We start from the raw sequence: 26,625 nt of genomic DNA on the forward strand, positions 1-26,625 counted from the left end.
GCATGTGCACACTGCCCGTTGTGGGGACAGGGCCCATCCCCCGCTCATCCCTCTTTCCATCCCCCAACCCCCAACAGGGACCTGAAGTTGGACAATTTGCTTCTGGACACTGAGGGCTACGTCAAGATCACAGACTTTGGCCTCTGCAAGGAGGGTGAGGGACTGGCCTTGGGATTAGACAAAGGAGCGGGAAGGAATGGGGTCCCTAACCCTACTTGGGGTACCCCCCACCCTGACCCTGGGACAGGGCTGGCTGTGTGGACAACCCCACATTGGGCTGAATGACTCCTCTGGCCCCCATAACCTCACATGGCCTTGCTGTCCCCAGGGATGGGCTATGGGGACCGGACCAGCACATTTTGTGGGACCCCGGAGTTCCTGGCCCCTGAGGTGCTGACGGACACTTCATACACGCGGGCTGTGGACTGGTGGGGGCTGGGTGTGCTGCTCTACGAGATGCTGGTTGGCGAGGTGAGACCCCACCCCTGTGTGTCTCGGATCTCACTGGAAACTGCGTGTGCCCTAGGGTGGGATCCAAGTCTGCCTCCACCAAGTGCTGTGTGATTGAGGGCTGCTCTGGCTCCCTGGCCTCAGTTTCCACCTCTATAAAATGGGACATTTCCCTGCCTGAGTTAGCCAGCACCCAAGAGCTGCAGCAGGCCGGGCTGGGTTTGGAGCAGCCAGAGGAGAGGCCCCATTCACCCCGGGCCTCCCTCTCCCCAGTCCCCATTCCCAGGGGATGACGAGGAGGAGGTCTTCGATAGCATCGTCAACGATGAGGTCCGCTACCCCCGCTTCCTGTCCGCCGAAGCCATCGGCATCATGAGAAGGGTGAGGACCCCCGACGTGGGGCAGGCCTGGGGAGGGGCACTGGGGCCCAGAAGGGGACAGATCCTGACACAGTGCTCCTTCCTCCAAGCTGCTGCGGAGGAACCCAGAGCGGAGGCTGGGATCTAGCGAGAGGGATGCAGAAGATGTGAAGAAACAGCCTTTCTTCAGGGTGAGGTTCCCCACAAGGACCTCAGTGACCCCGGCCCTCCCCCCGGTGCCGATTCATCACCCCACACCCGACGCCCCCCAGGCCTAGCCGCTTTGCCTCAAAGGCCTCGTTGCACCTCCAGGGCAACATCGTCACCTCCTTTGACACCCCGATTTCCCTTCTCCACTTTTGTTCCCCCCAGGGACCCTCCTAATCCCACATCTCCACTTTCCTCCGCCTCTTTTTTTTTTTTTTTTTTTTGAGCCAGGGTCTCACTCTGTTGCCCAGGCTGGAATGCAGTGGCTCAATCTCGGCCCACTGCAACCTCCGCCTCCCAGATTCATGCGATTCTCCTACCTCAGCCTTCTGAGTAGCTGGGATTACAGGCACACACCACTCCACCACAGCTGGCTAATTTTTGTATTTTTAGTAGAGACGGGATTTTGCCATTTTGGCCAGGCTGGTCTTGAACTCCTGGCCTCAAGTGATCCTCCCACCTCAGCCTCCCAAAGTTCTGGGATTACAGATGTGAGCTACCACGCCTGGCCTCCACTGTTTCCTAATCCCGCTTCTCCACCAGGCTATCGCAGGTGATCCCTCCTGAGCCCCAGTCCCCCCACCCCACTTTTCCCTATATGATGACTCCTCTCCGGGGTCCCCAAGCCCTAGGACTGGTCCCCACTGCAGCACGCCCCCTCCTCAGCCTCCCAGGCTGACCCTCCCCTCCGCTTCCCTCCCCTGCAGACTCTGGGCTGGGAAGCCCTGTTGGCCCGGCGCCTGCCGCCGCCTTTTGTGCCCACGCTGTCTGGCCGCACCGACGTCAGCAACTTTGACGAGGAGTTCACCGGGGAGGCCCCCACACTGAGCCCGCCCCGTGACGCGCGGCCCCTCACAGCCGCGGAGCAGGCGGCCTTCCTGGACTTCGACTTCGTGGCGGGGGGCTGCTAGCCCCCTACCCTGCCCCTACCCCTGCCCGAGAGCTGTTAGTTTTTAAAAAGGCCTTTGGGATTTGCCTGATCCATGCATCTTGCGTGTCTTCTTGTGTGCAGTCATTGGCGGTGGGGGTGTGCTTGGAGGTGTGGACGTTTGGGGGGCAGGTGGCTGGTTGGTCGTGGGAGTCTCCAGTGATGGGGGTGTCATTTGAAGAGGATCAAGGGGCGGCGTGGACTCGGAGCTGTTCTTATGGGGGGGAGCGTGGGTAAGCTGAGATGGGAGGCGGTCGGTATTGTGTTGGGGGCGCCCAGGGACATGGGGCAAAATGGTTTGGGGACAGGGTTTTGGGGCTGTATTGGAAGAACTCAAAGCCACAGTGAGCAGAACGGCTTCGGAAGTCCGTTAGGGCGGTGGCAAGGTCAGGAAACGCCCCCCACACCCTCTCGCTCTGCTCCCAGCACAGCCCCAGCCCCCGCCGCCCGCACGGTGCGCTTGCTCCTGCGGCTCCGGCGCCCACGGTCAGGCACCCTCCAGCCTCCTAGAACCGCGCCCCGGTGTCTCCGCGCCATCTTGTGGTAGGCCCCGGAACTGCACCCACCCTGGAAGCGCACTTGGCGCCTCTGCTGCCCCTTGCGCGGCCCCAGTGGATGCCGAAGCCCCGACGGGACTCACCGCTCTGTCTGGGCTCGTAGAATGGCTTTTTATTCCTCAAAGGCTCTTCGCCGCGCACCTGGGCCCGGCCCCAGGGCGGGTTGGCTTCGTCGTTGGGCCTCCGGTTGTGCTTAGAAGTAGCTGAGGCCGCTGTGCCGGGAGCTGCGCAGCGAGCTGGCCTCCCAGGCGCTCGGGGTTAGGCCCAGCCCCGCGGGGCCGCCCTTGGCCCCGGCCCTCGGGGGCAGGAAGCGAAGCAGTTGGCGCAGCACGGCCTGGCGCAGCAGGATGTACACCCAAGGGTCCAGGATCTGGTTCCAGGAGGCAAGGCGCACGGCCAGGAACAGTGGCCGCTGCAAGGAGGTAGAACTCCAGCCCCCGACGGCCAGCGCCACCAACACCTGCGGGGGAAGCCGGTGTGAGCCGTTTGGCGGGCGCAGGCGCAGGGGGGGCGCAGGGATGGTGGGGGCGTGGCTGGAAGGTAAAAGCCTGGGAGGAGGGGCGAGCCGTCGCAGGCAGGGTAAATGGGGATCCAGGTGGGAAGGGGATGCGGAAAAAAAGGAGGGAGGCAAAGAAACAAACACCTTCAGTGGGTGGGGGCTCCGGCCGGAGAGGAGTCTCAGGTGTCCCGGAAAGAGGAAAAACGAGGGGGTTGGGTGAAAGGACTAGGGAATGAAGCGCGGGGGCTTATAATGGTTGGGCAGGAGAGGAGGCTTGTGTGGGTCGGGGTGCGCTACAAAGACCCCAAAAAGGAAGAAGAGAGGGGGGCTAGGAGGAAGGATGGCAGGTCAGATGGAGAAGGCCATACTGGCTTTTGGGGCAGGTGGGATGGGGCCTCCAGGGGCCGGGGCCTTGGTTGGGTCCAGGACGGAGGCCCAAGGTGTCCTGGGACGACGAAGGGCGGAGGGTGTTGAGAGGGAGCGGGAAGGAGCGTGGCTCGAGGGGCCGGTGCGCCCCTCACCAGCATTGGGCTCCAGCAGATGCACGACACCACCATGATACCGACAAGCTGGCCCACCATCTCCACGTCGTGGCTGCGAGCTCTGCGTGCCGAGCCGCGGCTCTGGGAGCCGCCAAAGGCTGTGGAGGCTGAAGCGATGGATGAGGCGGACGAGGCGGAGGCCGAGCGGGGTCCGCGCGCCCCCCAGCGACGCCGGCTGTCGGGGCCCGAGGCCGGGGGAGGCCCTCGGGAGCGGCGTCGCCAGCGGGCGCGTAGCAGGGCCAGGCCGCTGAGCGTGTTGCACACCAGCGCGGCGAGGAGAGCGACCAGGCCGAGGCCGGCGAAGAGGCCGGCGAGCAGTGCCTGGCGCCAGCCGCCCGAGGGACCCAGGCCGATGAAGCACCACGTGCCCGGGTACTGCAGCTCGTAGCGGCCCACGCGCGCCAGCGGTAGCAGCGCGACGGCTAAGGCCACCGCAGCTACCGCGGCCAGCGCCAGGCGCGCGCGGGAGACCGAGACCCGCGCGGCGTGGAGCAGCGGCCGCGTGACGCCCACGCAGCGCTCCACCGCCATGCCGCAGCCCAGCAGCAGCGGGCACAGGCCGAAGAAGACCATGCAGCCGCCCAGGAAGTGGCAGGCCCCGCCGGCCGGAGCGCGCCCCGCAGTGTACAGGCGCAGCACTAGCGCGCCCGGGATCACGTGGCCTGCCAGGTCGGTGGCCAGCAGGCTGGCCACGAACAGCAGGAAGGTGGCGGCCGAGCGGCGGCGTCGCAGGCGGCCCGCGGCCTGCGCCAGCAGCGCCAGCGCCAGCAGGTTGGACACGGCGCCCAGCGTCATGGAGAAGATGGGCAGCGCGGGCGAAGCGCCCGACGGCGGCACAGCCGACGCGTTGGGGACCCAGGGCGCCGCGCATGTGGTCGCCTCGCCCGCCAGGCTCAGGTTGAGGGGCCCGCAAGGGCTCATGTCAGGCGCCGGGAGTGCTGGGTAGAGGAGAAGAGGGCAGAGTGAGGCTGGCTGGGCCCGGGCGGGGACCAGCCCACGGTGCCATCTCAGAACATCAGGCCCGTTTGACTCCCTGGCGTTCTCAGGCAGCCCCTCTGCCCATGGCAACTCCAAATGACCTGGCCACTCCATTTGGAAACCCTCCTCCCTCTCTTTTGCCTCTCACCGCCCCATCTCCTGCTCCAGGGCCTCCCTCTGTCCCCACTGGCCCCTTCTCTGTCCTTCATGGTTTCCTGCAAGATTCCCCTGAGCCCTGCCCTCAGGCATCTCTGCCAGTGCCTCTGGGCCTCACAGATCCCCCTCTGACCTCCACCTTCCATTTTTACACCGTAGCAAATTCCTGGGGCCTGTGGCTCCATCTGATAGCTGTCACCCATTTCTGCCCCTGTGGTCCTACCTGACTTTCCCCATGTCAGCTTTACTGCAGTCTCATCCTCGAGATACCCCAGCCCCATCTCTACCACCATGGGCACATCTCTACCCACGGTCATGTCCCTGTCCCCCATGGACCCATCTCCGACCCCACATGGCACAGCTACATCTATGGCATGGACGCATCTCTACCCCTGCCCCATGGACCTGCCTCTGATCCACTGTGGTCTCTCGCCAGGCCCCACTGCGATCACCTCTGCCTCACCCTGGCTGCCCACGGTTCCACTCCATGTCCCTGCCCCCAGAGGCCATGACCATCCACTCTTTGATATCCTGGTGGTGAGGGTGGAAAGGGCGGAACCGTCCACCAGGCCAGATGGGAAGGGAGGATGGACAGACGATAAGGCAGGGACACACAGATCGGGGGGAAGAGCCCAGGGACACAGGATGGACAGACAGGTGGCCATGGCCCCACCCCTTCATGCCCTCCTCCTCCCCAGCCAGGGACCCTCACGTGCAACCCGCTTACCCAGCACTGCCTGGGATGCGGGGTCCCCATCACCGGCCGCTCAGCCCTGCTGCCCACTGCGCCCTGGCTCTCCGGCAGGCCGCTTCCTCCCTCCCTCTTCCTGGGGCGGCTCCTCGGCTCCTCCCGCCGCCCTTGCTGGCCTCCAGGGGCCGCTCCACCCCGCGCACGCCCGCTTGGGGCCTGGAGTGGCAGGGACCCCCCTCTCTGCTCCTGGCAATGGATGGGGGCCACTCTGGGCCCCAGCGGCTCCCTCCATGAGGAGGGAGGCTCCCTGGAGTCGTTCTGGCCCCCTGTGACCCCCTCCTCCCAGCAGGGCGGGAGTAGCCCCCTTCCCCCGAGGCTCGGGCCTCTTGCCTCATTAATAAAGTAGATAAAATCTAAACACTGGAAAATGTGAGTGTCGTCTGGGGCAGGCTGGGGCAGCTGCAGGGGGTGCCACTGCCCCCCTCCCTAGAGCTTTGGGACTAGGGGGGCTAACTCCAATTCTTTGGGGGCAGCAATGCCCCCCTGCCCTGCTAAAGCCTTCATGGACATTGGGGTAGGTGCTGGTGGGCAGGGCCTTGGGCAGACTGGCTTGGGTCAGGCCCAGCCTGGCCAGGGGATCCGCCTACTATTTATATAGGGGCTTAAGCCCCGGCTAGGGCCACAGCGAGTCATATCCTGGGAGGCGAGAGGAGGCGGCTGAAAGGGGGCAGGGGAACCAGGAGGCCTGGCGACCTGGGGACTCTCCCCAGTGTCTGGCTCCTGCTTTAAGATGGGCTGAGTGACACCTGGGACACACGTCCTAAGCCACAAAGGCTCGCCCTTCTGCCCTGAGTAGGGTCACGCTGGCAGCCCCACACCCTAAGACAACCTTGTCACTTACCACTCAGTTTCATCCTGTCCCCATCTCAGCACAGCCAGGTTGCTGCCACCACATCCCTGAACTCAGGGTCTTACCCCCAGCGCCGGGACACACCCAGAGTTACTACCTCAATTTCAGCCCCTCCCCTCAACACCCCAAAATGCAGCCCTCTGAGATGACCACCCACATCACCCTCCTTAGTGCTGGGAAACAGGGTCTCACTTGGCATCGAGAGACAGATACACGTGCGCGCGCACACACACACATTGCCAAAACTGCCCCTGGTCACACTCTGTATGACTTGTAATGACCCCCCAACAATCCCAGATAGGCCCCGCCGGCACACTCCGTACACCTAAGGCACAAGAAGTGACACCCCCTGCCCCTGGACACCAGAGACCTAGCTGGCCACCCCCACCCTCACCCCAAAACAGCAACGCCCTGAGACATACACACCTGCATCCCTAGACACCTCGAGACCTAGCCAGCACCCCCACCCAGGAAACAGCAATACCCTGAGACATACCCTAACACCCCTGAACACCCCGAGACCTAGCCAGGCACCCCTCCTTGCCCCAGAAACAACAGCACCCTAAGACACACACACCCACATCCCAGGACACCCTGACACAGTCACTCCATTGCACTCCCCACCACCAGACACTGCCAGTTACACCTGCGGTTGCCCTGGAACACAGAGCCAGCGATCACATTCCTCACCCACAACACAGCCCTCCCTCACCGCGTCACGAGCCATCAACACTCTGATAAGATGCACAGTCCTACCCAACCCCCGAGATGCACAGAGCCACACCTTCACCACCACAGCCGGCTCCCAGCACAGACACCCAAGGAGCCCACAGGTGCTCAGGTCTGCCCCGAGTCACCAGGACAGTGGCTCCCCTACTCCACCCGGGTCTGCACACCAACACCCAGCCCTGAGGGTCTTCCCTTTTTCCCCCCTTCCCCTCTTCCTGGTGGCCCAGTGCCAGCCTGCCTATTGGAACGAGGATTGCAAGCTGGCCTCAGACTTCCCCACAGCCTCTCGGCTCACCCCCAAACATTCCTGTGGGGCCCTGTGGCCCAGCACCCCTTGCTTCAATCCCTTCCCTTGTCTCCAGGTCTGGCCAGGGTCCCACCCCGCCTTTCCCTGATCACCCTCAATCCTTGAAGATGAGTGGGTTGTCAAAACAAGTATGCCGGGTTTAGTAAGCAGGGTGCCCCATGGACGCCTGCATGTCCAGCATTGGGCCGCGTGGGGTGGGGGCTGCATCGTGTCTGCCCCCAACTTCCCGGTGTAGGGGTGGGGCTCTGGCAGTCCTGAGGTTCCATCTATTTCCAAGCCAAGTTTCAATGCCCTGGTACTCCCCCCAGTCCAGGGGTTGTCACCGGCTGCAGACGGCAGCCTTGTGAAGCTCCAGGGGGCGGGAGGCCTTGTGGGAGAGGGGGCAGGATTTGAACCCTCAGTAGTCCAGGAAGCTCTGGCTCTGCCTGGAAGCCTGGTGGCCTGCAGCCAGAAGGAACAGTGGGAGGGGGCAGGCGGCCTGGTGCCAGCTCCTAATTCAATTTGGAGCCTGCGGAAGATGGATTTCAGCTGCTGAATTCTTTCTCAGCCCCGACCCTCCCCCTCTCCCACCCCGAAGCCACGCAGGTCCAACAGCAGATAGATTCTTTATGTTCAAGACAGCAAATTCAGATACAAAAGCCCACCGCCATCGTCCCTCCCTCCCTCCTGCTCTGGGCCAGGGATAGGCCTGGAGGGGGGAGATGGGAGTTGGGGAGGAGGTTGGGGGTTCACAGCAGACTCATGTCAAATGCGGAGGTAACAGGCTCCACGGGGAGGGGGCTCCTCTCAGGAGGGGCGAGGGCATTATTGCATTTGCTGGGGGGAGGGACAACCCTCTCCCCTATATTCCCTGCGTCAGGAAACTAGGAAGGTCATGACCCCCGAGCAGAACCCAAGGCCCCAGGGAGACGGAGGGACCAGTTTGGCAGCTGATGGTGGAAAGTGGTGGAGGCGGGGGTGGCCGCCCAATTTGGCCGATCCCTCCCTTCCCCGTGCCTGACCCGGCTGAGGTAGGTGGGGAACAGGGCACAGGGGGGCCGGGGACCCCGGACAGATTGGGAACCGGGGAGGGGATGGTACCGATTGGAGCAGGGCAGGGGGCCCGGCCCCACCTCCCCTCCCCATCATCCTTGGGCTGCTGAGCTAGGCTCAGGCTGGACGCTTGAGTCCTGATGTCAGTGTCCCTGCTGGGGGCCCCCACCAGGTTGGGCCCGGGTCATCATCGCAGGGTCCGGGGGGAGTCCTAGTAGCGGCCGACCTTGGCGTCCCCGATGGCGCCCCAGACGTCAAAGACGAATTCGTCGGGGAAGGCAAAGTCACCCAGCCGTTCGTCCAGGGCCTCGGCCAGCTCATCCGGGTTCCTTTTGTCCTTTCCCAGCTCCACCATGGTGGCCGCTATTGGCGGAGAGGGCAGAATGGAGGCACAAATGACACCAGGGACCAAGGGACTCAGGGTGGATTCAGCCAGCACCAGACCTAGATGCCGCCCCCCACGCCCCCGCAGGCAGCCCTCACTTACCCAACTCTGTGTCCCTGATACCCATGTAACTCTCCAGCAGGTCATCCACCTTCTCAATGGCCTTCTCTTCAAAGGCGGAGGGCTGGGGGCCAGGAGGGGTGACAGCGACATCATAACAATGTGAATATACATTGTAATTGGACTGACCGCCCTTGTCACCACTTTACATATATTCCTATTTAGACCTCAGGACAACCCTGAGAAGAAGGTATCGGTGTTCATCTCATCCCCATTTTACTGATGGGCAAACTGAGGCCCGCGTGCCCAAGGAAGGTCCCTGGGAGCTGGGAAGTGGCAGAAGTGGACTAGAATCCAGGCTGTCTGCCCAGAGTCCCCTCAGCTAACAGATAATGCTGCCTACTATGAAAAGGAAGTGAGGGCTGGGGGTGGTGGCTCACGCCTATAATCCCAGCACTTTGGGAGGCCAAGGAGGCTGGATCACCTGAGGCCAGGAGTTCGAGACCAGCCTGGCCAACATGGTGAAACCCCGTCTCTACTAAAAATACAAAAATCAGCCGGGCATGGTGGCAGGCGCCTGTAGTCCCAGCTACTTGGGAGGCTGAGGCAGGAGAATTGCTTGAACCTGTGAGGCTGAGGTTGCAGTGAGCCGAGATCGAGCTACTATACTCCAGCCTGGGTGACAACAGTGAGACTCTGTCTCAAAAAAAAGAAAGGGAAGGAATGCTGGAGATAGGGTCCAGCTGGAGCACTCACCAGATCCTCCACCGTGGCAGGGCCCCGGGATCGGAGCCGCAGGGTCCCTCGGCCAGTGCCCAGTTGTGGGCCAGAGCCAGGGCGGCCACCCGCTGAGCGTTGGCTGATCATGTCTGTGGGAGGTAGGAGAGGGGTGCGTGTGGGGGAAGCTCGGTTTTAGCACGCTCTGGGCAGGAACTTGGCCCTCCTGGCTTTCGACACCACCCCAAACTTCTCCAAGCTTCTGCAAGTTCCTGGGGGCTGGGGCCAGGGCAGGAATCCTGACTCAGGCCTGGCATGGATGTGGGGCAGAGCAGGGGGGACAGCTGGGGGCCAGGAATAGGAAATGCTAGAGGGGAGACTGGAGGGGCCACTTCTGCTCCCAGGGGCTGGGACAGGAAGCGGGTGTACCCCAGCCTGAGTCTCCAGCTGCCTGAGTCCGTCTCCTCTTGGCCAAGGGGGTATGGCTCCCGGGCCAACAGACCAGCCCTACCTGCCCGGGGAAGTGATTCAGTCCCCCACCCCCATCTCAGGGGCCTGGGGCCCATTCCTTAGAGTTAGTGAAGCCAGATGGAAAAGTGGGGGGGCTGGTACTGAGCGGCCAAGTCTGACCTGTTAGGGGTGGGGGCTGGCCAGGGGTGAGGACACCTTCCTCCTTGCCCCCGCCCTTCTCTCCGGCTGGGCCAAAGACCAGCACCTCGTCTCGGGACCGGGAGGAGCTGCACCCACTTCCCTTTCGGCTGCCCAGGCTCGGGCGCCACCTGCTGGCCGCTCCCGGCACCACCGCCTGCGCCCGTGTGAGCAGCGCCATTGGGGAGGTGCAGGGGGCGGCTCCTCACCGAAGGCCTTGCGAGGCTCCGTGAGCTTCAGCGTGAAGGTACGGCCTCGGGGCAGCTCCTTGAGCAGCCGGGCCACCTCGTAGTGCCGGCAGCCCAGCAGGCTCTGCCCGTTAATGGCCTCGATCATGTCGCCCACGCTGATGAGGTGGATGTGGTCGATCACGCTGCCCTCCTTGATGCGCTGCGGGGATGGCGAGTCATCAGCCCTTGGGGCTCTGCCTTGGTTTCCAGGGTCCCGTGGCCCACCCTCACTCCCAGGCCTCCGAGGTGCCCCGTCTCCCCAGGCACCTTGATGAAGGCGTAGCCAGCCCCGTTGTCCGTGATGGTGAGCCCGAGCGCATCCTCCGACTTGAACACCTCCACCTCCTTGCGCTGCCCCTTCACGTGGGCGAAGATGAAGTCCTCCAGCCCGATCTGGCCCCCCAGGAGCTTGTCCATGTCCACTTTGTGGGTGTTCAGGGTGCAGAACATCACCTGCAGGGGTGGGAGACGCTGAACCCTCTCCCCCCTCCCTCCCCCTTTGCTAATCACCACTAGAGGGCGAAGGGAGAGAGCTGGGAGAGGACTAGGAGCATTCCATCCCAGTGCCCGATCACCCACTGAGCCAGGGCCAGGGCAGGGCCCGCATTAGCGTGTCAGCTCTGCTAGGACTAGGATTTAATTTTCCTTTATTTTTTTAAATTTATTTATTTTTTTTTTTTGAGACGGAGTCTCGCTCTGCCGCCCAGGCTGGAGTGCAGTGGCCGGATCTCAGTTCACTGCAAGCTCCGCCTCCTGGGTTCACGCCATTCTCCTGCCTCAGCCTCCCGAGTAGCTGGGACTACAGGCGTCCGGCACGTCGCCCCGCTAGTTTTTTGTATTTTTAGTAGAGACGGGGTTTCACCGTGTTAGCCAGGATGGTCTCGATCTGCTGACCTCGTGATCCGCCTGTCTCGGCCTCCCAAAGTGCTGGGATTACAGGCTTGAGCCACCGTGCCCGGCCTCCTTTTATTTATTTTCAGACAGGGTCTTGCTCTGTCACCCAGGCTGGAGCGCAGTGGTGCAATCATAGTCACTGCAGCCTCAATCTCCCAGATTCCGGCAATCTTCCCACCTCAGCCTCCCAAGTAGCTGGAACTACAACTAGCCATGCCTGGCTAATTTTTGTATTTTTTGTGGAGATATGGGGTCTCACTATGTTGCACAGGCTGGTCTCCAATTCCTGGGCTCAAGTGATCCTCCTATCTCAGTCTCCCGAGTAGCTGGGACCACAGGCACACGCCACCACACCCACATAGTTAAAATAATTTTTTTTAGAGATGAGAGCCTCATTATGTTGCCCAGGCTGGCCTGGAACTCCTGAGTTCCAGTGATCCCCCCTACCTCAACCTCCCAAGTAGCTGGGACTATAGGTGTGCACCACTGTACCCAGCTAGGATTTCTGTCCTAGCAAAAATTCATTGCTGTGCCAGGCGCGGTGGCTCACACCTGTAATCCCAACACTTTGGGAGGCCAAGGCAGGTAGATCACGAGGTCAGGAGATCAAGACCAGCCTGACCAACATGGTGAAATCCTGTCTCTACTAAAAATACAAAAATTAGCTGGGCATGGTGACAGGCACCTGCAATCCCAACTACTTGGGAGGCTGAGGCAGGAGAATGGTTTGAATCCAGGAGGTGGAGGTTGCAGTGAGCCAAGATTACACGATTGCACTCCAGCCTGGTGACAGAGCAAAACTCCATCTCAAAAAAAAAAAAAAAAAAAAAAAAAAAAATTCATTGCCGCTTTCAGGGAATGGAGCCTGGCACACAGTGAGTGCTCAGGAAATACTTGTGGAGGACACAGAAACTCACCCCACTTATGGAGACCCCTGCATCTACTTGTTCAAACCCACTATTGCCATCCTTGCCCCCCTCCCATCCATCCCCACAGTGCTTGGTGCCAGGCAAGCCAGCCTCCCACAGTGTTGGGATTCTCCAAGGAATCACGGAGAAGTGCATCTTGTATCTGGCCTCCAGCCTCCACCATCTCCTGGGGCACTGGCCTCCCAATGCCTGATGGGAACTCAGCATCCAGGTTTGGCCTCCAGTTCTCCATACTTCACTGGGGCACAGGCCTCCTAATGCCTGATGGGAACTCAGCGTCCAGCCCTGGCTGTCAGTCTTGCACAATAGACTGGGATGCAGGCCTCTCAATCCATCTATCCAATCAATACATCCAGCCCCGGCCTCCCACAGTCCACTGAAGCTCAGGTATCCCAGTGCCTGCTGGGAACTCAGCATCCAGCCCTGGCCATCAGTCTTGCATAATCTACTGGGGGTACAGCCCTCCCAGTGCCTGATGGGATGTCAGCATGCAGCCCTGGTCATCAGTTCCCACAATCCACTGGGGCACAGGCCTCGCAGTACCTGAGGGGAACTCAGCATCCAGCCCTGGCTTCCAGTTCCCCACAGTTCACAGGGGCACAGGCCTCCCAGTGCCTGATGGGAACTCAGATCCAGCCCAGGCCATTGGCCCCCGCCACTGAGTGGGGCACAGGCTTAGCATCTGCAGCTTTGGCATCTGAACCCCAGCTCACAAATGGGATGCAGGCCCAGGCCTCTGGCCCACCATCAGGGACCCTGGTGCCCGATTCCCCAGTGGGTACCTCGGCAGTTGGCAGGCGGAAGGCCTCGGCGATCTTGCCATACAGCTCCTTGACGTTGGTGAAGCCCTCGATGCGGCCAGTGGGACTGCCATGGGCCAGCTGGGTGTGGAACACAAGGCGGGGCCGCAGGGCTGGGGGAGGGGGGGGCAAGCCCATTTGGGGCCCCCCCGCCCCACCTCCGCCCAGGGGCCCTGGCTCCCCCACGCCCAGCCCGCCACGGCCTGGCTCAGCCTCCTCATTTTCCACTAGAGGGGGCGCCTTTTTCCGCCGCCCCAGTCCCAGCGGCATGAGCAGCGAGAAGTGGGGTCACCAGAGGATCTGTAGGAGAGGAAGTGGGGCTCAGGGTCTGGGCAAGGGCCTTGGGTGCCCCTCCCACACTACTCAAACCAGACAGGCCCAAGAAAGTACTCAGAGAACAAACTGGCCTCGGTTGAAATCCTCATCTCTTGTATAGTGATGGGACACTTTTATATAAAAGTAGTAACGGGGCTGGGTGCAGTGGCTCACGCCTGTAATCCCACCACTATGGAAGGCTGAGGTGGGCGGAGTACTTGAGGTCAGGAGTTTGAAACCAGCCTGGCCAACATGGTGAAACCCCACATCTACTAAAAATATAAAAATTAGCCAGGTGTGGTGGTGCGCACCTGTGATCCCAGCTACTCGGGAGGCTGAGGCACAAGAATAGCTTGAACCTGGGAGGTGGAGGTTGCAGCGAGCCGAGATCGCGCCACTGCACTCTAGCCTGGGTGACAGACTAAGGCTTTGTCAAAAAATAAACAAATAAATAAATAAAATAAAATACTCACACCTGTAATCCCAGCACTGTGGGAGGCTGAGACGGGAGGATCACTTGAGGTCAGTAGTTCAAGATTCCCGACCAACATGTCGAAATCCCATCTCCACCAAAAATACACAAAAAGTAGCCAAGCACGCCTGTAATCTCAGCAATTCAAGAGGCTGAGGCGTGAGAATTGCTTGAACCCAGGAGGCGGAGGTTGCAGTGAGCCAAGATCACACCACTGCACTCCATCCTGTGCTAAAGAGCAAGACTCTATCTCAAGAATAGTAACAGCAGCAGCTAGGATTATTGCTTTGTGACCTTGTTTGCTTGTTTCGTTTGTTGTTGTGACAGGGTCTTGCTCTGTCACCTAGACTGGAGTGTAGTGGTATAATTAAAGCTCACTGCAGCCTTGATCTCCCAGGCTCAAGGGATCCTCACGCCTGTCTCTCAAATAGCTGGGACCATAGGCACATGCCATGAAGCTCAGCTAACCTTTATTTTATTTTTTTGAGATGGAGTCTCACTTTGTCCCCTAGGCTGGAGTGCAGTGGTGTGATCTGGGCTCGCTGCAACCTCCACCTCCCGAGTTCAAGCGATTCTTGAGGAGATCCTGACCTTTTTTTTTTTTTGAGACTGAGTCTTGCTCTATTGCCCAGGCTGGAGTGCAGTGGTGCAATCTCAGCTTACTGCAACCTCTGCCTCCCGGGTTCAAGTAATTCTCTTGTCTCAGCCTCCCGAGTAGCTGGGATTACAGGTGTGTGCCACCACACCCGGCTAATTTCTACACTTTTGGTAAAGATGGGGTTTCACCAAGTTGGCCAGCTGGTCTTGAACACCAGACCTCAAGTGATCCACCCACCTCAGCCTCCCAAAGTACTGGGATTACAAGCATGAGTCACTGCACCTGGCTAACGCTCAGCTAATGTTTTAAAACTTTTTGCAGACCAGGCGTGGTGGTCTAATCCCAGCACTTCGGGAGGCCGAGGTGGGTGGATCACGAGGTCAGGAGTTCAAGACCAGCCTGGCCAACATAGTGAAACCCTGTCTCTACTAAAAAATCACAAAAATTAGCCGGGTGTGGTAGCATGTGCCTATAGTCTTAGCTACTCAGGAGGCTGAGGCAGGAGAATCATTTAAACCTGGGAGGCGGAGGTTGCAGTGAGCTGAGACTGCGCTATTGCCTGGGTGACAGAGTAAGACTCCATCTCCAAAAAAAAAAAAAAAAACTTTTTGCAGAGATGCAGGGGGGTGTCTCAATATGTTGCCCAAAGTGATCTCAAACTCCTAGGCTCAAGCAATTCTCCTGCCTCAGCCTCTCAAAAGTGCTGGGAGTACAGGAATGAGCCATTGTGCCCGCCTGTAATCCCAGCACTTTGGGAGGCCAAGGTGGACAGATCACCTGAGGTCACGAGTTGGAGATCAGCTTGGCCAATATGGTGAGACCCCGTCTCTACTAAAAATACAAAAATTAGCTGGCCGTGGTGGCAGGCATCTGTAATCCCAGCTACTCGAGAGGCTGAGACGAGAGAATCACTTGAACCCGGGAGGCAGAGATTGCAGTGAGCTGAGATTGCACCACTGTACCCCAGCCTGGGCAACAAAGCAAGACTCAGTCTTAAAAAAAAAAAAAAAAAGAGTCAGGGTCTCTTCTTGCTCTGTCCCCCAGGTAGGAGCGCAGTGGGCTGATCATGATAATGGCTCACTGCAGCCTTGACCTCCTGGGCTTAAGCCATCCTCCGTTCTCAGCCTCCCAAGTGACTAGAACTACAGGCGTGTACCACCACACCCAATTATTATTTTTTTAAATTTTATTGTAGGCCTGGGGCAATGGCTCACATCTGTAATCCCAGCACTTTTGGAGGCTGAGGTGAGCAGATCGCTTGAGGTCAGGAGTTTGAGACCAGCATGGTCAACATGGTGAAACCACAAAACCACATCTCTACTAAAAGTACAAAACTTAGCCGGGTGTGGTGGCACATGCCTGTAGTCCCAGTTACTGGGGAGGTTGAGGCAGAAGAATCGCTTGAACCCAAGAGATGAAGGTTAGCAGTGAGCAGAGATCGTGTCAATGCACTGGCTCCAGTCTGGGTGACAGATAGACTCTGTCTCAAAAAAAAAAAAAAAAAAAAAAAAAAAAAAAATATATATATATATATATATATATAGTAAGGAGTGGTTTTTTTTTTTTTTGGATACAGAGTCTCACTCTGTCACCCAGGCTGGAGTGCAGTGGCATGATCTCAGCTCACTGCAAGCTCCACCTCCAAGGTTCACGCCATTCTCCATTTTTTTTTTTTTTTTTGAGACGGAGTCTCGCTCTGTCGCCCAGGCTGGAGTGCTGTGGCTGGATCTCAGCTCACTGCAAGCTCCGCCTCCCGGGTTTACGCCATTCTCCTGCCTCAGCCTCCTGAGTAGCTGGGACTGCAGGCGCCCGCCACCTCGCCCGGCTAGTTTTTTGTATTTTTAGTAGAGACGGGGTTTCACCATGTTAGCCAGGATGGTCTCGATCTCCTGACCTTGTGATCTGCCTGTCTCGGCCTCCCAAAGTGCTGGGATTACAGGCTTGAGCCACCGCGCCCGGCCTCACGCCATTCTCCTGTCTCAGCCTCCAGAGTAGCTGGGACGACAGGCACCTGCCACCACGCCTGGCTAATTTTTTGTATTTTTAGTAGACACGGGTTTCACCACGTTAGCAAGGATGGTCTCAATCTCCTGACTTCGTGATCTGCCCACCTCAGCCTCCCAAAGTGCTGGGATTACAGGTGTGAGCCACCGCGCCCGGCAAGGAGGAGATCTTTCTATGTTGCCCAGACTGGTCTGGAACTCCTGGCTTCAAGGAGCTTTTGGCCTCCCAAAGCTCTGGCATGACAGGTATGGGCCACCGTGCCCAGCCTGTGACCTTCCTTAACCCTCACACCACACTGTAACATAAGGATCACATTATGCAGTAATTATGCTCACTGAACAGATGAGAAAAATGAAGCCTCAAAGCGACTAAGCTTCTGTTTTCCTATCAGCCACAGTCACTAACACTGTGTGCAAAAAATTTCTGACTCTCCCCTCTTTGGACCAAACAGGTAGATGGCGCTTCCTGACCTCCTTGTGACTGGGCAGCTAAATGATTATTTCTGGCAAATGGGTTGTGAGAGGAAGTGGCACATGACATTTCTGGGCTGAGGCATTTAAGTGCTGGAGCCTCCAGAGATCTCTCTCCCAGGCAGGGTGATGAGCCACATTTGATATGGTGGCGACTCTGAAGCCAGGCCCTGAATGACTACAGTGAATGGCGCCCCCTGCTGAGCCACAATGGAAGTGCAGCAGGAAGAAAAAGCAAATCTTTGCTGAATTCAGTCACTAAGCATTTTGGGGTTGTTTTCTACAGCAAAACTTGTCTTGATGGACTTACATTTTTTTTGTTGTTTCTTTCTTTCTTTCTTTTTTTTTTTTTTGGAGACAGACTCTTGCTCTGTCACCCTAGCAGGAGTGCAGTGGTGCAATCTCAGCTCACTGCAACCTCTGCCGCCTGAGTTCAAGCAATTCACCTGCCTCAGCCTCCCAAGTAGCTGTGACTACAGGAGTACACTATCATATTTGGCTAATTTTTGTGTTTTTAGTAGAGACGGGGTTTGTCATGTTGTCCAGGCTGGTCTTGAACTTCTGATCTCAAGTGATCCACCCGCCTTGGCCTCTTGAAGTGCTGGGATTACAGGCGTGAGCCACTGCGCCCGGCCTGTTTCTTTATTTCTCTCTTTCTCCATTCTCCACTCCCTTCAAACATTTTTTTTTAAAGTACTTACTATATTTTACGCACCATTTTAGATATTGTCTTCAATAAAAAAAGCAAGATCCTTGACTAGGGCCACCATGTTCAGTTACACAAGTTGTGCACTGTGCAAAATTACTAGACCAAGGTGACAAGTAGGACTGAAATTTGGCCTACACACTGCCTGCCAAGCTACATTTCTTGGTGTGGTGTCTGCCAGGAGGAAGAAATGTCTTTCTTTCCTTTTTTCTTTTTTTTTTTTTTTTTTTTTTTTGAGACAGAGTCTCGTTCTGTCTCCCAGACTGGAGTGCAGTGGTGCACTCTTTGCTCACTGCACCCTTCACCTCCCAGGTTCCAGCAATTCTCCTGCCTCAGCGTCCCGGGTAGCTGGGACTACAGGTACACGCCACCATGCCCGGCTAATTTGTTTTTTTTTTTTTTTTGAGGCGGAGTCTCGCTCTGTCGCCCAGGCTGGAGTGCAGTGGCACTATCTCGGCTCACTGCAAGCTCCGCCTCCCGGGTTCCCGCCATTCTCCTGCCTCAGCCTCCCGAGTAGCTGGGACTACAGGCGCCGCTCCCCGCCCGGCTAGTTTTTTGTATTTTTTAGTAGAGACGGGGTTTCACCCGGTTAGCGAGGATGGTCTCGATTTCCTGACCTCGTGACCCGCCCGTCTCGGCCTCCCAAAGTGCTGGGATTACAGGCTTGAGCCACCACGCCCGGCCCCCTGGCTAATTTTTTTGTGTTTTTAGTAGAGATGGAGTTTCACTATGTTGGCCAGGCTGGTCTCGAACTCTTGACCTCGTGATCCGCTCGCCTTGGCCTCCCAAATTGCTGGGATTACAGGCGTGAGCCACTGCGCCCGGCCGAAGAGTTGTCTAATTCACTCACAGATGCTATATAGGCTAGCTGGGGCTCTGCCTATGACCTCCAGAAGTGGACAGTCCAGAAGAGGAAATGCACAGTGAGAAGGGAAATGAGTAAATGTCTAATATAATTTTTTCCCTTTATTTTCCTTTTTTTTTTTTTTGACAGAGTCTTCCTGTGTTGCCCAGGCTGAAGTGCAGTGGTGCAATCAGAGCTTACTGCACCCTTGCCCTCCTAGGCTCAAGTGATCCTCCCATCTCAGCCTCCTGAGTAGCTAGGACCACAGGTGCTTGCCACCATGCCCTGCTAATTTTTTTACTTTTATTTTTTAGAGACAGGTCTTGCTATGTTATCCCAGCTGGTCTCAAATTCCTGGGCTCAAGTAATCCTCCTGCCTTGGCCTCCCAAAGAGCTGGGATTATAGGCATGAGCCCACTGTGCCCAGCCTCATATAATTTTTAATAGTGATATGGAGACAAAGCAAGACAAGTTCTACGGATAAGATCAGTGAGGGTGTCTCTGAGCAAGTGAAGCTGAACTTGAGACCTGAACGACAGGAGGAGGCATTCATGCAATGATTTGGGACAAGAACGTTCCAAGTAGAGAGAACAGCCAGTAGAAAGGCCCTGAGCTGGGGCTGGGCATGGGGGCTCAAGCCTGTAATCCCAGCACTTTGGGAGGTCGAGGCTGATGGATCACATGAGGTCAGGAGTTCGAGACCAGCCTGGCCGATATGGCAAAACCCCATCTCTACTACAAATACAATACACAGGTGGGCGTGGTGGTGCACACCTGTGATCCCAGCTACTCGGGAAGCTGAGGCGGGAGAATCACTTGAATGCAGGAGGCGGAAGTTGCAGTGAGCCCAGATCACACCACTGCACTCCAGCCTGGGTGAAAAACTGAGACTCCATCTCAAAAAAACAAAGAAAAGCCCTGGCCAGGCACAGTGGCTCATGCCTGTAATCGCAGCACTTTGGGAGGCCAAGGCAGGCAGATCACGAGGTCAGGAGTTTGAGACCAGCCTGACCAACATGGTGAAACCCTGTCTCTACTAATAATACAAAAATTAGCCAGGTATGGTGGTGCATGCAAACCCTGTCTCTACTAAAAATACAAAAATTAGCTGGGCATGGTGCCCCATGCCTGTGATCCCAGCTATTTAGGAGGCTGAGGCAGGAGAATCACGTGAATCCGGAAGGCAGAGGTTGCAGTGAGCTGAGATCGCGCCATTGCACTCCAGCCTGGGCGAAAGAGTGAGACTCCGTCTAAACACACACACACACACACAAAAAAAAAAAGAAAAGAAAAGCCCTGAACTGGGCATGCAATTGGCATGTTTGAGGAACAGTGAGGCGGCCTGTGGGGTTGGAACAGTGAGTGAAGGGGGGATAGTGAGAACATGAGGGCAGGGAGGTAACACGGTTGCTATGTTGTCTTGATTTTTTTTTTTTTTTAAAGATGGGGTCTCACTCTGTCGTCCAGGCTGCAGTGCAGTGATATGATCACAGCTCACTACCGCCTCAAACTCCCAGGCTCAAGCAATCCTCCTGTCTCGACCTCCTGAATAGCTGAGACTACAGGTGTTCACCGCCATGCCCAGCTAATTTTTATTTCTTGTAGAGATGGGTCTCACTACATTGCCCAGTTTGGTCCTGAACTCCTGGGCTCAAGCAATCCTCCCGCCTTGGCCTTCCAAAGTGCGGGGATTACAGGCATGAGCTACCACACCCAGCCTGCGATGGTTTGGATAAGGTTTACCCCACTGAAACTCATAAAAATTTGATCTCCAAAGGGGTGGTGTGGTGTTGGGAGGTGGGGCCTAGTAGGAGGTATCTGTGTTATGGAGACAGATCTCTCCTGAATGGCTTGAAGCAGCTCTGGAAGCACTGAGTGCTTGCTCTCAAGAGCCTGGATTAGTTATCTAGAAAATACAGTAGTTGGCCAGGTGCGATGGCTCATACCTGTAATCCCTGCATTTTGGGAGGCTGAGGTGGGAGGATGACAAGGTCAGGAGTTCGAGACTGTCCTGGCTAACACAGTGAAACCCCGTCTGTACTAAAAATACAAAAAAAATTAGCCGGGCGAGGTGGCGGACGCCTGTAGTCCTGGCTACTCGGGGGGCTGAGGCAGGAGAATGGCGTGAACCTGGGAGGCGGAGCTTGCAGTGAGCCGAGATGGCTCCACTGCACTCTAGCCTAGGCGACAGAGTGAGACTCCATCTCCAAAAAAAAAAAAAAAAAAAGGAAGAAAATACATGAGTTAGGCCGGGCACAGTGGTGGTGGTTCACGCCTATAATCCCAACACTTTGGGAGGCTGAGGAGGGTGGATCACCTGAGGTCAGGAGTTCGAGACCAGCCTAGCCATCGTGGTGTGAGCGAAAGGAGGCTGGTGTGAACCACTGCGCCCAGCCTGTATTTCTTTATGTAAAAGGGACTTCCTGGTGCCTCCTATCCAATGGTCTCTTCCAGGGGATCATGCTGGATTCAGCTTGGCCGCATCCAATCTTTTCTTTTTTCTTTCTTTTTTTTTTTGAGACGGAGTCTCGCTCTCTTGCCCGGGCTGGAGTGCAGTGGCCGGATCTCGGCTCACTGCAAGCTCCGCCTCCCGGGTTCACGCCATTCTCCTGCCTCAGCCTCCCGAGTAGCTGGGACTACAGGCGCCTGCCACCTCGCCCGGCTAGTTTTTTGTATTTTTTGGTAGAGACAGGGTTTCACCGTGTTAGCCAGGATGGTCTCGATCTCCTGACCTCGTGATCCACCCTTCTCGGCCTCCCAAAGTGCTGGGATTACAGGCTTGCGCCACCGCGCCCGGCCCAATCTTTTCTTTTTTCCTTTTTTTTGAGGTGAACTCTTGCTCTGTCACCCAGGCTGGAGCGCAATGGCGTGATCTCGGCACACTGCAACCTCCATCTCCTGGGTTCAAGCAATTCTCCTGCCTCAGCCTCCTGAGTAGCTGGGATTACAGGTGTGTACCACCACGCCTGGCTCATTTTTGTATTTTTAGTAGAGATGGTGTTTCTCCATGTTGACCAGCCTGTCCTGGAACTCCTGACCTCAGGTGATTTGCCCGCCTTGGCCTCCCAAAGTGCTGGGATTACAGGCGTGAGCCACTGCACCCGGCCTGCACCCAGTCTCATGTATCCGTTTGTTCATGCATCTATTCATTCATCTGTCCCCTAACACACCCTCTCATCTCACCTGGTCCATCTCCATGATCACTCACCTAAACTAGTGCGGTTGGCTCCTGTGGGCTTCCCAGCTTCCACCCTAACCCCCACGACTTCTTGTCCAGACAGCAGCCAGAATGGTCCTGTAAAATATAAGTCACGTCACATTTGTCTCTGCTCTGACCCCTCCCCGGGCTCTGACCTCGCTGGAAAGAAAAACCAGGGTCGGCCGGGCATGGTGGCTCACAGCTGTAATCCTAACACTCTGGGAGGCCAAGGCGGGCATGAGCCACCACGCCCAGCCGTATAGTTCTTAACTATTTGGATTTGTCTTTCTGTGAACTGCCTGTCTTTGCCCACTTTTTTTTTTTAAATGCATGGTCTGTTTTTAATTGCATGGCCTCTCCTTTTTCTAATTGATTTGTGAGAACTCTTTATATATTCTGGATACTAGTCTTGTATTGGTTCCCTCATCTCTCTATTCATAGCACCCATCACAGAGGCTAGCACACAACAGGCACTCACTGGCCAGGCACAGTGGCTCACACCTGTAATCTCAGCACTTTGGGAGGCTGAAGCATGAGGATGGATTGTGCTCAGGAGTTTGAGACCAGCCTGGGCAACATAGCAAGACCCCATCTCTACTAAAAATTTAAAAAAAAATTAGCTGGGGCCAGGCACAGTGGCTCACATCTGTAATCCCAGCACTTTGGGAGGTCAAGGAGGGTGGATCATTTGAGGTCAGGAGTTTGAGACCAGCCTGGCCAACATCATGGTGAAACCCGATCTCTACTAAAAACACAGAAAAATTAGCCAGGTGTGCTGGCGCATGCCTGAAATCCCAGCTACTCTGGAGGCTGAGGTAGGTGAATTGCTTGAACCTGGAGGTGGAGGTTGCAGTGAGCCACGATCATACCACTGCACTCCAGCTTGGGCAACAGCAAGACCCTGTCTCAAAAGAAAAAAAAAAAAAAATAGAAAGAAAAGAAAAAAGAGGTTGGGCACAGTGACTCACGCCTATAATTCCAGCACTTTGGGAGGCCGAGGCGGGCGGATCATGAGGTCACGAGATCGAGACCACAGTGAAACCCTGTCTCTACTAAAGAAAAAAAAAAAAGTACAAAAAATTAGCCGGGCATGGTGGCAGCGGGCGCCTGTAGTCCCAGCTACTTGGGAGGCTGAGGCAGGAGAATGGCATGAACCCGGGAGGCGGAGTTTGCAGTGAGCTGAGATCGTGCCACTGCACTCCGGCCTAAGTGACAGAGCAAGACTCTGTTTCAAAAAAAAAAAAAAAAAAAAAGAAAAGAAAAAGAAAAAAGAAAAGATCCCTCATCATCCCTCCAATTCCGCTAGCTCTATGCACTGGGAGGCAGGAAGCTAAAAACATGAATCTGGAACCTGGCTTCATCACTTAATAGCTGTGTGACTTTGGGCAAGGGTCTTAACCTCTCTGAGCTCAAAGGAAATCATGCATGTGCTTGAACAGTCCGAGCACACAATAAGGGTTGCATAAATATTGGTGACAATTACTGCTACTGCCATCTTTTTTTTTTTTTTTTGAGACGGAGTCTCGCTCTGTTGCCCAGGCTGGAGTGCAGTGGTGCGATCTCGGCTCACTGCAAGCTCCGCCTCCCGGGTTCACGCCATTCTCCTGCCTCAGTCTCCTGAGCAGCTGGGACTACAGGCACCCGCCACCACGCCTGGCTAATATTTTGTATTTTTAGTAGAGACAGGGTTTCACCATGTTAGCCAGGATGGTCTCGATCTCCTGACCTCGTGATCCGCCCACCTCGGCCTCCCAAAGTGCTGGGATTACATGTGTGAGCCACAGCGCCCGGCCTTGCTACTGCCATCTGTACCAAGATTCAAGCTTCCTCCTTTTCCTAAGATCCCTACATCCTGACCACCAATTCCCAGCCTCCTTACTCTCTTTCTCTGCCCACACCCACTGCCCTGGTTCATGCCGGCTTCCACGTCCCCACCCGTAAGGAGGGATTAACAGCAGTGAGGGAAGTGAGTGATTAATGAATCTGCCTGCCACGGCCATAAGAGGCTTCGTGGCCTGGGTTCAAATCCCACCCCTGCCACTTACCAGCTGCGTGGCCGGGGGCAAGTCACTTCACGTCACAGGGCCTCAGTTTCTTCATCTGAAAAATGGGTGGCATTCCTGTCACTCTCAAGGTGGTTGTGGAAATCCAAAGAGATTACTCGTGTATTCCATCCACACTCTGCCTCAGACTCCATTTAAGGATGCTGTTGTCATTATTATAGGTGTCTCCTCCTCTGCCCTGCCCTGCCCTGCCCAGGAATATCCCAGCCCTCTCTGCCCGCCAACACCTACTCCAGGCCCACTCCTCCAGGGAGCCTCCCAGGCTTGCCCCAGCAAGCTGGAACCGCCCCTGTGGTACAGACGGCTCAGGCCCAGGAACCTAATTGCATGCTGCCCTGGCAGAACTCTTGTCTTCCAGCCTCAGGCTGTCATTTAACTTCATGTCTCTATTTTAAAACGTAAACCAGATGGCATCACTGCCCTGCCTGAAACTTTACAATGGTTTCCCACCTTCCGGAAGAAAAACTGCAAACTCTTTACTGGGATCCACAAACCCCTGCAGAATCGCTGCTCCGGGTTCATCTTCTGCGCCAACCACACGATTCCAAGCTTGGTCCAGCCTAAAGACCTTGGCCTTGCCCATCTTCTTTTTTTTTTTTTTTTTTGAGATGGAGTCTCGCTCTGTCACCTAGGTTGGAGTGCAGTGGCACAATCTCAGCTCACTACAACCTCCGCCTCCCGGGTTCAAGCGATTCTCCTGCCTCAGCCTCCTGAGTAGCTGGGATTACAGGCACACGCCACCACATCTAGCTAATTTTCATATTTTTAGTAGAGAGGGGGTTTCACCATGTTGATCAGGCTGGTCTCGAACTCGTAACCTCTTGACCCACCTGTCTCAGCCTCCCAGAGTGCTGGGATTACAGGCGTGAGCCACCACGCCCTGCCAATTTTTCTATTTTTAGTAGAGACAGGGTTTCCCCATGTTGACCAGGCTGGTCTCAAACTCCTGCCCTCAAGCAATCCACCTGCCTCGGCCTCCCAAAGTGCTGGGATTACATGCGTGAGCCACCGCGCCCGGCCTCCTTGTCTGATCTCTGCGGGGCTGGCACCCCCTGCCCACAACTACTCTCTACAGTGCCACCTGCTCGTATTTTATTCATAGCACTTAATGCCATCTGAAATTATCTTCTTTATTTACTTGCTAACTTGTGTGTTGGCTGCTTCCCTTCAGAGTGCCAGCTCCTGAAAAGCAGAAATTTTGTTTTGTTCACTATTGTATTTTCCGTGCCAAGAACAGTGCCTAGCACATGCACATAGTAGGTGCTCACGAGATATTTGTAGACTAAGTGAATGAATGAATGTGTCTCAGGTCCTCATTCTGATTGCTCTCTGTGCCCCTCCATCCTCGAAACAGCCCCTCAAACGTGCCTGCTGTGGAGCTGCCAACTGTACTGGCCTCCCCGCTTTCCCTGGCTCCCTTCACACCTGAACACGAGATGAAGAAGAGACACTTCAGCCCGGATATACAGTGTATGGGCTGGAATTTCAGCATCCTCACCCCCTTATCCTGGCAAGGGCCTGAAACTTAGCAACCCCACCGCCACACAGAAACACAGTATGGCCAGCAGGAGGAGGGGAACCGGGTTCCTGGGAGCACACAGAAGTTAGGGGAAGGGGAAAACCACGCCCAGGCTCCCCCTTCCAGCATAGTATTGCTTTGGAGAGAAGGAGGGAGAGAGGCCTCTGATTCACTCTTGAAAAACCGGCTCCTGGGTGTTTCCGGGGAAAACGCCTACTTCCCAACCTCGGCCCAGGTTGCCGGGGGGCCCAGGGGGCCCAGGACCCCAGCATCCTGGCCCCCTGCAGACGTCACTCTCTTCTCTGGACTCAGGTAGTCAGACCTGCCCTCTCCAGCTCAGGGGAGAAGGGACAGGAGGGCAGCTTCCTGTTTGAGTGGCTGGTAAAGCAAAAGACCAGCAGGTGTGGCCCTTATTATGAGTACGGGATAAGGGTGGGAGGGGTAGGGGGCCGAAGCTACTCAGCAACAATTGAGCCATGAGTTATTGGTATCCAGTCTAGAGGCTGTGACTCCAGTTCTGGACCCTGGGGCATGAGTTCCAGCGCCAGATGTGCCAGTTACTAGCTGTGTGACCTTGGGCAAGTGACTCCACCTCTCTGGGTCGGCTGCCTCACCTTTTTTACAAGGCACAGCACCTCCCATTGAGGTGTTTAGAGTCAATGATCCGCATGGTAAATACCTGACACGGAAGCCCTCCAATAAATGCTAGCTGGAGTGGAGTTTTTTATGATTGTTATCCAGACCCTGGTTCTCACTGCGTCCCCGCTCGAGACCCTGGAGGGTTCAGACGCTGTTAGCTGAGGGGATGTGCCCAGGAAAGGGTCAGAAACACCGACCCCGCGCCTGTCCACGCTGGGATGGGGACCGTCCAGAGGGGGGACGGGGGGAGGGGCAAGCCCGGAGACCCCAGCCCAGCGTTGGGAGGCGTTTGTCCCCTGACCCCCAGCAGGAAGGGAGCTGCCCCCACCACCCCCCACCCCCGCTCTCCCCGGAAAGGGGCCTCCGGCATCCCCGCGCGCAGCCTAGACCTCCAGTCGCGTCCACGGGGCCGGCCACACCCTGCACGATCGACCGGATCCTCGCAGGTCCGCGACCCTCGGGGGCCCGGAGCAGACACATCCTTCCCGCCGAGGTCACTCACCTGCGCCGCCGCCGCCGCCTCCGCCTCCCGGTGCGCACCCGGCTCGGCCCTCCGCAAACTCCAGCCCGGGCCTCTCCCGCAGCGGCGCCTGGGGGGCGGGGCCGACACCCACGGCCGGCCAATCAGCGGCTGCCTCCCGGTGCTTACGGCCAATCCGCGTCGTCCGCTTCGGGTGGACCCGACGGAAACATTCCAGAGGGATCCCTCCTCCTCTCCCGGCTCTTCCCGACTCCCCCCCGCGCCGCGAAGCAGTGGACCGTCCCGCCCTGCCTAAGCCGCGGCGGGC

General features: G+C 56.9%; 3 protein-coding genes across 7 annotated transcripts in view; 1 reads left to right on the forward strand and 2 right to left on the reverse strand.

Annotated features, from left to right (window-relative positions):
- Nucleotides 1-1,996, forward strand: part of LOC105497360 (protein kinase N1) — a 40,720-nt gene extending 38,724 nt beyond the window's left edge. For both annotated transcript variants that reach the window (XM_011768480.3, XM_011768390.2), the window contains exons 18-22: nt 78-154; nt 329-471; nt 724-831; nt 920-1,000; nt 1,724-1,996. In XM_011768480.3, the coding sequence (XP_011766782.1) occupies nt 78-154; nt 329-471; nt 724-831; nt 920-1,000; nt 1,724-1,927 (613 nt within the window). In that variant the 3' untranslated portion in view covers nt 1,928-1,996. The remainder of the gene's footprint in view (nt 1-77; nt 155-328; nt 472-723; nt 832-919; nt 1,001-1,723) is intronic.
- A 602-nt stretch (nt 1,997-2,598) lies between these two features.
- Nucleotides 2,599-4,662, reverse strand: LOC105497247 (prostaglandin E receptor 1). The gene is made up of 2 exons (XM_011768251.2): nt 3,522-4,662; nt 2,599-2,961 (listed from the first exon to the last, which is right to left on the reverse strand). Exons 1-2 carry the CDS (start codon nt 4,632-4,634, stop codon nt 2,695-2,697), a joined length of 1,380 nt encoding a protein of 459 aa, XP_011766553.1. The 5' UTR covers nt 4,635-4,662; the 3' UTR covers nt 2,599-2,694.
- A 3,240-nt stretch (nt 4,663-7,902) lies between these two features.
- Nucleotides 7,903-26,443, reverse strand: LOC105497195 (GIPC PDZ domain containing family member 1). Of its 4 annotated transcripts, none has more exons than XM_071087781.1 (9): nt 26,340-26,443; nt 23,662-23,716; nt 21,626-21,712; nt 12,991-13,089; nt 10,653-10,838; nt 10,365-10,545; nt 9,547-9,659; nt 8,833-8,914; nt 7,903-8,708 (listed from the first exon to the last, which is right to left on the reverse strand). In XM_071087781.1, exons 5-9 carry the CDS (start codon nt 10,833-10,835, stop codon nt 8,557-8,559), a joined length of 711 nt encoding a protein of 236 aa, XP_070943882.1. In that variant the 5' UTR covers nt 10,836-10,838; nt 12,991-13,089; nt 21,626-21,712; nt 23,662-23,716; nt 26,340-26,443; the 3' UTR covers nt 7,903-8,556. The 4 variants fall into 4 exon arrangements, with proteins under 4 accessions (XP_070943882.1, XP_070943879.1, XP_070943881.1 ...); XM_071087778.1 differs by having other exon boundaries at nt 12,991-13,308; XM_071087780.1 differs by lacking the exon at nt 26,340-26,443 and adding an exon at nt 26,227-26,249 and having other exon boundaries at nt 12,991-13,308.
- Nucleotides 26,444-26,625: the final 182 nt, after the last annotated feature.

This window comes from Macaca nemestrina, chromosome 20 (genome assembly GCF_043159975.1).
Source record: "Macaca nemestrina isolate mMacNem1 chromosome 20, mMacNem.hap1, whole genome shotgun sequence".
Lineage (NCBI taxonomy): Eukaryota > Metazoa > Chordata > Mammalia > Primates > Cercopithecidae > Macaca > Macaca nemestrina.

Coding starts and splice junctions, on each gene's coding strand:
- LOC105497247 (XM_011768251.2), bottom strand. CDS start 4,634: ATGGAGTGGCCAGGTCATTTGGAGTTGCCATGGGCAGAGGGGCTGCCT. Junction 2,962..3,521: donor TCTGCTGGAGCCCAATGCTG/GTGAGGGGCGCA, acceptor CTTCCCCCGCAG/GTGTTGGTGGCGCTGGCCGT.
- LOC105497195 (XM_071087778.1), bottom strand. CDS start 13,278: ATGCCGCTGGGACTGGGGCGGCGGAAAAAGGCGCCCCCTCTAGTGGAA. Junction 10,839..12,990: donor TCCGCCTGCCAACTGCCGAG/GTACCCACTGGG, acceptor CCACCCCTGCAG/GTGATGTTCTGCACCCTGAA. Junction 8,709..8,832: donor TATCAGGGACACAGAGTTGG/GTAAGTGAGGGC, acceptor CTCCGCCAATAG/CGGCCACCATGGTGGAGCTG.